Source organism: Epargyreus clarus, unplaced genomic scaffold, assembly GCF_041222505.1.
Source record: "Epargyreus clarus isolate Ecla_fem2 unplaced genomic scaffold, WU_Ecla_fem_2.2 ptg000018l, whole genome shotgun sequence".
Taxonomy (NCBI): Eukaryota; Metazoa; Arthropoda; class Insecta; order Lepidoptera; family Hesperiidae; genus Epargyreus; species Epargyreus clarus.
The window spans coordinates 7,507,586-7,520,451 of NW_027332226.1; the positions used below are offsets into that span (position 1 = coordinate 7,507,586).

At 34.3% G+C, this 12,866-nt stretch overlaps 1 protein-coding gene across 1 annotated transcript in view; it reads right to left on the minus strand.

Moving 5' to 3' along the window:
- The window catches only part of Tmtc2 (Transmembrane O-mannosyltransferase targeting cadherins 2), a 164,870-nt gene that overhangs the window by 32,987 nt on the left and 119,017 nt on the right, over window positions 1-12,866 (minus strand). Inside the window, exon 5 of the mRNA XM_073082629.1 lies at window positions 7,633-7,747. Coding sequence (XP_072938730.1) covers window positions 7,633-7,747 — 115 coding nt within the window. The remainder of the gene's footprint in view (window positions 1-7,632; window positions 7,748-12,866) is intronic.

A 12,866-nucleotide genomic window follows, 5' to 3' on the forward strand; every position in this document is an offset into this window, starting at 1 on the left:
CCTATCTGGGATTGATCAAAGATTAATACTTTGAGACTGCTGTTATGATATGTAAAAGAACGTCACACTTAACCAGAAAATAATTATTAATATTATTTTGTAACGAAGATTTTTTGCGCACTTGTACCAGCAAACAGGTAGACAGTTTCACATTATTATTTACAAAAGAAACATAGTTGATGATTAAAAAGTAGATTATCTCTAAATTACTTCACTGGCTAGTAGATATTAGTTTCCGAGAACATAACATTAGGTATAATACTTACACGTAAGTTGATTTTATTTAAAATGAAATATGTCAAAATGTGTATACTACCATTGAAAATCCGCTTTGCGTCTTCTTAATATAAAAGATACAACTTTAATTTCCGTCGTTCGAGGCACATTAAAAATGTTACGACCCGCAATAGAATTTTAAGTGACTGCGAAATCAATACCGAATATCCATTATAAGGGTTTTATTCTTGACGAGGAAAGCTGACGTAGTTTTAAAATAACACCGTAAGGTCTTTTCTCCATGTAATTGAAACGATGGCAGAACCAGTATTTGCCAGATAGAACCAGATAAAACCACAACACCTATTTCTAGAGTAAACCAATTTTTGCATTGGTGGAAGGGTGTGAAAGCCGGCTGACTTAAATGTGAAGCAACCTTGAAATGTATCTGTGATCGGCTGAGTACTAAGAACAGTACCCTTACCAATAGTTTTTACGTTTTAACAAATGTGACTGTTTTGGTATTTCTTTACGTATTCGCCCATACAAATTCCAATCAGTGCCCCTAGCGGATTGTATCAGAACTATAGTGTCAGCAACGTAACATTAAATGTCTAAATTGACAAAATGGCGGTTTATGTTTTGTCTCTCTTTTTTACGAACATGTGAGGCAGCCAAAAAGACTTGAGCACTTACTTATTGTTACGTTTACTGGGTCTACTGAAGCAAACGGAACAGAATAATGGATTGAGTAGACGTAATGTAAAATTGTGGGATGTTTGGAAAACTCATGGTAAGGGTACAGAGGTTCTACTTGAGTATTTCCGTGTTTTAAGAAACTATCCTGATAACTTTATAACGATGATAAACATGGCCACTAATAGTGGGTAAGAGATCCGGGTTTGGTCCTTGACTCAGAATATAATTTAACACGAGAGTATTTAGATAATTATCACACATGGTACTGGGTTTTAAGTATTATATTATATATTAATATAGAGATAATAATATACAAAGCGCTCGTTTTACATTTACTCGTTGGTATTTCACTAATAACCGTGTCTAGTTACGGGTAAATTATATAAAGTACAGCTACAAAAGTGTAGAACGGGACAATAGAGAGTTACTTAGAAAAACATTATATATTTAAATACGCCACACCAGGCCACACCACACAAAGCAAGACGATTAATAATACTAGAACCATTATTTCTGCTTTACATATTTAGGACACACGATCTTTACGAAGTAAACTTTGAACAATGGTAATAATAAAGGAAGACTTTTTATTATACTCCTAATTACTTTTGACTTTACGTCGACGAATTACACTCAGGGGAGATGAATGTAAGCCCGATGAATTTATGATTAGCTTTGTTACCGTAAGTATTCCGTGTTTGTGACGTTCGACGTAATTAATTGGGACATTTGTGTTTTTACATTTTTTTATTTGTAGTTGTTATGTTTCAGTGGTGGTAAAGCATTAATTTTATCACTTTCCAAATTATCATGAAAATATGATATGGCTTTTTTTTATAATATAAAGGTAGCAGACGAGCATGCAGTCCACCTGATGGTAAGTGGCTACTGCCGCCCATGGACATCTGTAATCAACCCCAGATAGGATTAGATATTCCTACCTGAGGTCGGCCACATATGCGCCGCTACCCCTGAGGACTAAGCTGGAACACCTCGGAAAAGTCTGTGTCCCTTACCACACCCTTCAAACCGGAACACAGCAGCGCCTAACACTGCTGTTATTAGGTAGAAATAGGTGTGGCGGTGGTGCCGCCGGAGTCGAACCACAAAGGGTTCTACCACCTTCAAAAATTATAAATTATTTATGGATTTATGGATACCACCAAACGTATTTTTTGCGTGCACTTATTGCGTTTCAGTAAAAGGGTATGGGGATACCGGCTAACTTATATATGTATGAAGCAACTATCTTAGCCCTCTTAGTGTTTTAAAAAATATTCGTAATAAAAAAGCAGCCATTATTAAACAATTAGTTTGCAAAAAATCTGCTTTCAAAACGTTATTTTTACGACATTAAAGTACCAAATCAACATGTAGTCTCCAAAGCAAAGCTAAACATTATGCTATCACGTGGTAGAAATATGTCTGAGAAGTGACTTCATTGTCGACCCACGACGTTTTCATAAAGCGTTGATGTGTTCGCTAATAGAAATGATGATGAAAATTTCCAAGCTTCGAAGGCCACAAAAGTAATGATAATTATTGACTTCCTTCTAGAGGTTAAGAACTCCATCCTCTTACTATTTTTACACTACGCTGAAGTGTGAAAATGGAGGCTTCTCAAGTGACAAGACGATATTCGAGCCCACTTGTAAAATGTGTAATAGGTATACCTATACACTGTATAATTACAGCCAGTATTATTAGAAAGTATTAGTATTTGATCGTATATTTCTCTATGAAATTGTAGTTTAAAATGCAACGAAATTTTCAACAACAACTCGTATGTAATTCCTCAATTGTCATCTTTATATTTTAGTACAGGCACAACTTCAAACATTATAAATCTAATCAGGCCACGTGTACCTATAGTTTGTGAATTGTAATAATTTCATAGACACATTAATATGGAAACTCGTGTTCCCATTTCAAGGAGGCGAATGGTGTAAATTAGGACAGGCAAGACGTTTTGTGCCTATTGATTGTGCCTCTACGGGACAGGTTGACGTATTGTAAATGTACGTGATGCGAGCCCCATCGCTGTAACAAAGAATTTAGTTCCACGCTACGAAGCCAATTCGGTTGTAGTGATAAATGTAATGTAAACATAGCATAGCATTAGTATGTCTGAACTCTTAAAGTAACAACTGAACGTCCTAAATGTGTATATTATTTTTCCTACAATTATTGTTTTCAGGACAATTTTATTTAGTTTGCGTATTAACTGGTTGTTTATTATGCTATAAGAAAGTATGCTAATAGTATATACCCATACCCTAGTATAGTCCGCGCCAAACTGCTAGTCCGCTCTGAAGTTGTTGCGAGCAGGTGTAGTCATACAATTTGCTATTGCGACGCGATTCATTTCTAAATTCAGAGCGGACTAGCAGTTTTATGCGGACTGTATCCTACTTTAATTAACGAGTCTGTAATTGTGTAAATTACTAGGACAGGCAAGACGCTTTGTACCTATTGATTGTGCCTCTACGGGACAGGTTGACGTATTGTAAATGTACGTGATGCGTGTCCCATCCTGTAACAAAGAATTTAGTTCCGCGCTACGAAGCCAATTCTGCTGTAGTGATAAATGTACCGTGACGTAACGTAAATATAGCATAGCACTAGTATATCTCAGCCCTTAATTTAACTACTGCGAGTTTTAAAAGTATGCAATATTTTTTCTAGGTTTATTGTTTTCAGTAAAATTTTATTTACTTTCGCATATTAACTGGTTATTTATAAAGCTTTCCGAAAGTATGCTAATGGTATATATGTAGTAATAAATGTAGCATTAAGTAATGTAAATATAGCATAGCATTAGTAAGTCCCAGCCCTTACACTAACTACCGCCCCTTTAAATGTTTGCTGTATTTTTCCTAGATTTATTGTTTTCAGTAGAACTTTATTTACTTGTACGTAATAACAGGTTATTTATGAGGCTTTGCAAAAGTATAGAAATAGTATATACCCATATTCTAGTACCCCTCTACTTTAATTAACGAGTCTGTAAATTGTGTAAATTACTAGGACAGGCAAGACGGTTTGTGCCTATTGATTGTGCCTCTACGGGACAGGTTGACGTATTGTAAATGTACGTGATGCGAGTCCCATCCTGTAACAAAGAACTTAGTTGCGCGCTACGAAGCCAATTCAGCTGTAGTGATAAATGTACCGTGACGTAACATAAACATAGTATAGCATTAGTATGTCTCAGCCCTTAAAGTAACAACCACGCGTCCTGAATGTATATGATGTTTTTACTATATTTATTGTTTTCAGTATAATTTTATTTAGTTTGCATATTAACTAGTTATTTATGATTCTATCCGAAATTATGCTAATAGTATAAATGTAGCATGACGTAATGTAAACATAGCATAGCATTAGTATGTCTCAGCCCTTAAAGGAGACAACCACCGCGCCTCTAAAATTTATGCAATATTTTTCCTAGAAATTTTGTTTTCAGTAATTTTTTATTCACTTTCGCGTAATAACTGGTTATTTATGAGGCTTTGCAAAAGTATACTTATACTATATACCCATACTCTAGTACCTTACTTTAATTGACGAGTCTGTAAAATGTGTTCAATATGTTTTCTTACTTAATTTCTTTTCATATATTAATATCATGTGTTTATTCATAACGTTTTCTGACATCCTGACATAAATGTAAGTTGATTTTACAAGTTCCTTATAAACGAAAATATTAATCATTTAACTTGTAATCACGTCTAGTAATTACTTTGTGATGGAGGCTGACATTAATTTATGAAACTGCACGGAAACCAAACGTTTGGGCAGAGGGGAGCACGAATAATTCAAGAACTTAAAGCCTTAAATAAATGGCACATTCAGTACCCTTACCATGAGTTTGTATTTGTTTACGTATTTGCCCATACAAATTCCAATCAGAGCCCCTAGCGGATTGTATCAGAACTATAGTGTCAGTAACGTCACATTAAATGTGTAAATTGACAAAATGGCGCTTTATGTTTAGTCTCTGTTTTTTGTGAACATGTGAGACAGACAAAAATATTTGAGCACTTACTTATTGTTACGCTTACTCAGTCTTCTGAAGCTAACGGAACAGAATAGTGGATTGAGTAAACGTAACGTAAAATTGTGGGATATTTTAAAAACTCATGGTAAGGGTACAGATGTGTGTTTATCGATTATATCATAAATCAATGGCCAAAGTATGGTGAAGCTCGTGAAGGGGTGTGGAATTCGTAGTAAACGTTTATTTTCCGTTGAAGTCGTAGAATACGGTACACTTGATCATAAATTATTGCCTGAAGTTAATGTCCGTCTAGCTTGAAAACGGTTGTAATTCTTCGGGATTTACAGAAAAGTTAGTTCGTATGCATCAAATTAAATATTGTAATTTACCTTTGGAGAATAAAGTATTAAACATATTATCAAATAACATTTCTTGTATTAATGATTAGGTACATGAGGCATAGCTACAACCGGGGTTCAACCCATAAATTTATAAGCTATCATGCAATGCATATGAGTATTCATTCCGTTTTAAAACAAAATACATCACCATAAACATCACTAACAATAATAATTATGCCTCATATGTATCTCTGTGACAATTAAATCATTTTTTTTAATTGTCGTCCATTAAATATTTTAATATCTAAATCATTAAAAACACACCATTGTATAAAATAATTTGTACGTACGTTTCCAGTAATTAACGTATGACCGTGAGGCTCGATGTTAATTTGTGAAACTGTACGGAAAACCAACGCTCAGGTCAGAGGGGAGCGAGCGATTAATTCAAGAACTCGAAGCCTCTGAATTAATGGGACACGCAGACGGCTTGTGCCTATTGATTGTGTCGTAGATCAATTGTCCACGTAAATGGAAGAGAATAAACTTTTATTATGTATACTCGTAATGAGGTATAATGAAATAATATGCGTTAAAGCTCATTTTATAATTTCTCGCTCTAACTGTTTATAATCAATGTTTAAAGCGGAACACATGATTAAAAAAAACTCAAAGTCTCTGAACTTATGGAACACGCAGATGGGTTGTGCTTATTAGTTGTGGCATAGATCAATTGCCAATGAAAGTAAATATGAATTAACTTTAATTTCGTTTGGATATACGGAACATTTGTTTTAAAACAACGCGCTAACAGCTTATTTTTGAATTCTTTGCTGTATTTAAATAATATGGTTTAAATTGTATGTTGATCTTGTATTGTAGAAAAAAAGGCTAAGTATTGTTAAGACGATAACTGTTTATTTTATACTAACGTTCATTAGCGAATCTACACGAAATCTAACGCTCGGGATAGAATGAACGATTAATTCAAGAACCCGACGCCTTCGAATTAATGGGGCACGGAGACGACTTGTGCCTATTGATTGTGTCCAAGCTATGCACCCAATCAACAAATTGCTTTAACATGTCAAGTGTGTATTTGACAAAGTTATCATTTTAATAGAGTTTCATGTATTTTATTTCGAAACGCATTTATGTTATAATGTGTACAGTCACGCGAGAAAGATTTGTAAAGCAATAAAGTAGCTACATTTCTTATTGAATATCCTCATATAAACACATTGTTTTATTGTTATTAATTGGTTTATTATATTTAATTACGATTGAAATTTTAAGTTAATTTCAATTGCACCCAGGGTCTCAATAGTCCTCAAAAATATGTACTGTTAAATAACAACGAGTTACTTATGTGTAAGTTTTGTTACTAATTCTTGTTATAATATAATTACAATTAAATTATGATACCAAATAGGCAAATACCCACAACCGACTGGGAAAGTAGTTCACCGAAAACCTTCAAAAGATGATAAAAGGGCAAAACTTTCTTGTTGAATTACCTATATCAAATATTATTCTTAAATATTGTTTAGTCTATAGCGAAAGTAAATAGTAACTTTTAGCCGATATTACATTACACGATAGGCGCCAGGCAGAAGCGACAGTGGGCGCGGTCGCATCATCTCTTACATCTACTTTGATAATAAACAAATATACAACGCGCTGTAAAACATTCAAGGACGTATAAATACGAACGGTCCGTTCGCGTGTCACATCGCTTCTATGTGGCCAGGCTTACGAATATTCCTCACGTGTTTTTTGTATCGCTCTCAAAATGTCCTTAATGGGAGCGGAACCTTTTGCCTTTTTGTTCCCTTGAGGAAGACTCAACGCATATTATTTTCCCCTTTACTAAGAGTGAACTTAGAACCCTTTGAATGTATTATTAAACTTTTGTTGTTATCTGGATTAGAATAATATGGGACTGAAATCTTTGACATTTTATTGCTGCTATTGTGTTAGAAGTTTTTTGTGGTCGTTCAAGTGGTCGAGGGCTTTGGAAGGAATATTTTAAGGGCTTACAAGTATTTCATTGGTTAGCCAAAAATACTTGAGAGAAAATATAAATCTTTTTGCGTTTTTGCGTCTCTATATTTAGGGAAACCGTAATTTATTTGTCCTTAAATTGTTACTTAAAGACAAAAGTCCTTGTGATCCAATTTAATTAAAAAACGTATTTTTAGGTAGGTACCATGTTATAACCTAATTGAATTTATTACTTCAAAATACGATACATTTATATATTATTATATTAACCCTAATTGAATTCATTGCTTTATAATTCGACACATTTGAATGTATCTATTATTTTATTTGTGTATACATATTTTTAACAAATTAAAAAATACAAGTACTTACAAATTGTAGTGGACATCAGCCATGTTTGGTCGGTGTTTCAAAGCTTTTTCAAACGCAGCTTCAGCCTCCGCAAGTCTCCCTTGAGTTGTGAGTATACTTCCGAGGTTTCCATACGCTGTAACAAAAAATAATGAATTTTGAAATGTGATAAAAGTAAATAATTTGTTCACGAAAATAGACTTGATATATTTCTTATCTGTAACCTATATCAAAAAGGTTAATCTTGGTATCGGATATAGACTTATTTCTCTCGGAGAAGTAAGTCGTATTAATATATAGATGTATTTAAATAAATAAATAAAAACCCTTAAATGGTCGATGGTAGTACTTGTTTGGCTAACAACCGCGGAATGAAGCTCTACTATGTTCTATATCAAAGAGTGTGGTCAGATAGATATTCAATGTTCGTTATTTATTCTCTGTTTTCGTTCGTTATTAATCCTAACATTTTTTTATTCCAACCCAAATATAATAGAATTATAATGGAAAGTTAGAACCTTTTATTTTAGTACCCTTTCAGCATTACGGTCAAAAGACATTTCATTTTTATAAAGCTAACACATAAAATAAAGGCATACTTAAAATCAGTATCTTTTATAAGTTATATACTATTCTGAAGCCATAACATACAGACGGAAAGATGACTGTACGGTGTAAAATATAAGAACCTATTCCTATGCGGCATAAAATGAAGAAATACTTTTCCAATGATAAAAATTTCCATAGGATTATGTGAGGGGTATGAAGATTTAACGTACAAATGACAAGTGTAGATATAACCGTGGAATAGCGATCACAGTAATCATTTGATATATTTTAATAGAAGAAATCGAGCATTGCTAATTTAAAAACTGGGACATCACTAGCTCACTCACGGATTACAGGATAACCTAAATAAAAATCCTATTTTTAAATTCCAACATGAAACTCACATCTTACTATCATTAAAATTACTATTACGAGTACTAATAGCTTATATTACATCATTTCTTAAATGTTTTAATATTTCTATACTTTTTTTTTGTTTACGAGGGGGAAACCTTCAAAAGGTACCCGGTGCCGTGGGAGCGACACAGGGTTATGTGGGACTCTTACCGCACTAAAACCCCCCCGGTGGCCGTCCTCGGCGCTGCGTAGAGGACTCCGGGATCTCCAACGGAACGCAACCGGAGTCCTCTTAACGCTGTGCCCCGTCGGGCTCCGCCCAGGTGAGCTTGATGCTCACCACACCGTCTTGTGTGCACGATGGTATGCGACCACACATACTGCCGTCCTTCCCGGGGTCGCTGGCCGGGCGGTTTGAGCTCCCACTCTTGCCGTCCGCAACCCCGGAAGCCCCCTTTTAGTCGCCTCTTACGACAGGCAGAGGATACCGTAGCCCTATTCTGATCCCGGAACTACAGGGACAAATATTTCTATACTTATTAGAAAAATAATATTTAGTGTTATTTTAAGCTGAAGCATTATTTATTTCGAATTCACGTTGTAGGTAATCATCTTATATATAAAATTTTCTTGTCACAATGTTAGTTATCGTACTCTTCCGAAACGGCTTTACCGATTTTCATCAAATTTTATATGCATATTCAGTAGGTCTGAGAATCGGCTACTATCTATTTTTCATACCCCTAAGTGATAAGGGTTGTTCACCCTTAACATTTTTTTATTTATATGGCAACACAACGTTTGCCGGGTCAGCTAGTTATTATATAAAATAGTAGATATACTCGTATATTCGATTTAAAGAATTCACTGAAAAGTCAATTTCAAAACAGTTATGTTCGTATATTTTATTACTCATAAACCTCAAACAGACTATACTGAGAAACAGAAAACGTTTTATAACATTTTGACATTAAATGCAAGAAATAAAGTACTCCGTGAAATATTAAGCCATTGTCGGTACTGAGATTTTTATAGTTTCCTTGCAATAAAACCCCCGGTTCCTTTACTAAACACGAACCATACTAAAATGCAAACAATATTTGAGCTAGTAGGTTTTAAAATTATAATGTAGAAATTTATTGCTAATAAAAAATACGCGGAGTAATATTTTGTTTTATCGTTCTTAGAAGTGTTAATGACCATATTTACTACTATATATAAAAAATATAACTATTTTGTGAATAAGACACTCTTTTCTTCTTCAACAACATACTGCCCTACTGCTGGGCACGGGTCTCCTCTCAGAATGAGATGGATTAGGCCTTAGTCCACCGTGCTGGCCAAGTGCAAATTGGTAGACATCATATACTTTTGAAAACTTTCTAAGATTTCTCAGGTATGCAGATTTCCTCACGATGTTTTTCTTCGCCATTTAAGCGCGTGATAATAAATTTATAATACACACATAACTTTGAAAAATCAGCGGTTGGGATTTTAACCTCAAACGCCTCGACTAAGAGACCGACTTTCTTAACCACGAGGCTATCACTGCTTTACGAGCTTTTTGCAAGCTTTTATTTACCTTCACCTATCCCAGTATCTATCTGTAATGAAATCTTGCAAACCTATTTTAACCAACTTCCCGGCACCGTTTTTTTCTATGTTAACACGATTAAAATATTAATTCTTTTTTATTTAAAAAATAGGTACTTAGTAGTCATTATTATAAAGACAAAACTCGACTGCTGCTTCATTTTGGCTGGCTGGCTGGCTGGTGCCAAAGAATTTGATACATACATAGGTATAGTTATCGCCAAAATGCCAGTCCGCTCTGAAGTTGTTGCGAGCAGGTGTAGTCATACAATTTGCTATGGCCACTCGATTCATTTCTATATTCAGAGCAGACTAGCAGTTTCACGCGGACTATACATGCATACACTCTAAAAACATTACCAATCGCAGTTGGGAAGGTATATCTGCCAGCTAACGTAGCTTGCTTTACGTAGTTAACGAACCCACTTCTTTAGTGGTGTTAACGTACTTGCAAGGATGCATGGTGTAGCGCTATCAGATCGGCGTGTATCAGGATCTGCGTCAGTGCGCGCGAAACACCAAACGATTAGCGATATTATCGCAGGCTTGTAGCAAGATGACGTACGTGACGGAGTCACTTACGTCTGAAGTAGGAACGACCTTTGAAAGAATGAATGAACAAAGAAAGGAATTAACTATATTTTGGTAAAATTTTGAAATTAAATTCTCGTGTAACATTCAAATGTTTACGACGACAATTATTTTTTTTACCCAACTGCGGAGAGGAATATTTTTCGAGCGTATTTATGTTTCATCATCACGTTTATGTTGATAAAGAAGAAGTTGAGAAGTCTATCATTGCTTAAAAAAACTATGAGTCTTGTTTTTTTTTTATTATTACAAAAAGACAATTAATTTATAAAACCTTGAAGAGAATATAGAAATTAAATATAGAGAGAATGTTTTTCTAAACAATCTTTTATAATACCCAAAGTATTTTTAGAAAGGTCTTAGATGTCCTAGATTACTGTGATCTCGATCTGTGTACTCTTCAAAGGTTTTATAAACGTCACCTAACCCCAATCCTATTTTTGATCCAAATATACAGACATACCGCTGCTCTTGGATCAAATATAGGACAGAGCCCAAAGCTCAAATTTCAACGAGCAAATCATTTTATCATGTTTCAAGTACCAATTAAGCAGCAATCACGTTTTAATCAGGATTAATAAGGGTTAAGCGCTAAGTTGTTAAGGAGGGCTCACAGGAAGACTGCAAAGATGTAATCAGTAAAGGCCGCTTATCGACTCGATCTCTAGCCGGGCCGTGGGTAGTCCACGTTGCTTTCAACCCGTTATGTACGAGTCCGCTAGAAAATTCTTTTGTCATGTAAAATGATAGTACGTTTTACATACAGTGTTTCTAATTAAATTTAAAACGTAATCTCTTGGATGAAATATGTGGTTGAGTTTTTATGGTAACACTTATTTTACGAGGTGGACTGTTTTATCACTTGTATGTCCTTTACTGAATGTCCTTACATATTTTATGAGATTTATTCAAATCAGATCAATACTTCTAGAGATAAGGACGTTCAAACAAGAAGAACAATCTCATCTTCTTTATAATACGGTTATTTAGAGAAATAAGAATTATAAGTCTATGGTTGTTATCGATTTTGACATAGGTAATTATTCATAGATTCATAGATACATACAAAAATATAATTATAATTAGTAACTTGATTTAGCAGATATAGTTAGGTACTCAATTCAGTTTTGTAAAAACTGTAAATAAAAAACCACAACCAAACGCTTTTAATCACGGATAGTAAAACCTAGCCAATTATATCCATTGTTATTTTTATTTTTATTTATTTATTGAACACAAACATAATGAACATTTATACAGTTTATTACAGTACAGTTATTGAAATATATTATGTGAATTTAATAACAGCGGTGAATAAAATCAAATAATATTTGCGAATGATATCGAAAATAAGTGTTTTTATGAAGCAACAGAAATTTAGAAAATCACGAGTAACCCAGTTCCACCCTTGTTGTTCGCCGGCGGGTATTCTTCCCAACAAGCCGCCGACGGGTTATATGTTGTATTTTATACGTTTTTCGGCTCAGTTTACATTAAATTTAATTATCGTAACACCCTGCGGAATGAAAAAGTATTTCAATGGAAACTTTTGTCCTTTTTACAGAATGCGTGGCAACTTTTTGTAGGCTTTTACGTGTATGTTAAATGGATTTGTCAGCGATTCTTAATGGAGACGAGCTCTACACGAGCTCCACACGCGTGAGTACCAATACGTAGTGTGCAGCAGTATCCATATACTATTATGTACCAAGTCTATTTAAAATGGAAATAGAGAAATTACATTTATTACTAAAGATACTTCAGCATGAACATAAATAGACTATTTTCAATAAATAGAACTAAAAATTTCGCTACAAAATTTAAGCCACTTGCCTGGACCTCCTGATACCATACATAATCTCTATTTATCTATCTGTCTTTATAATGCTAGCAATAAACAGGGATTAAAAGTTATTTTGTAGGGCACGAAATAGGTACTTTTCATCCTATCAAATAATATTAGACTTACGAGTACAAGTAATATCACAAATATTTTTCCCAACAACTCGTGAAAAAGGAAATCTCTAATCAGGACCAATTTGCACTAACGATATCACGGGCTCACAATACCGAAAATGCTTCCTTTGGCACATAATTTTCGCATAGTCGACTTCAAAGTCGTTCATTATCAAGGAATCATGCCTTGTTATTATGCTCCGTTGATA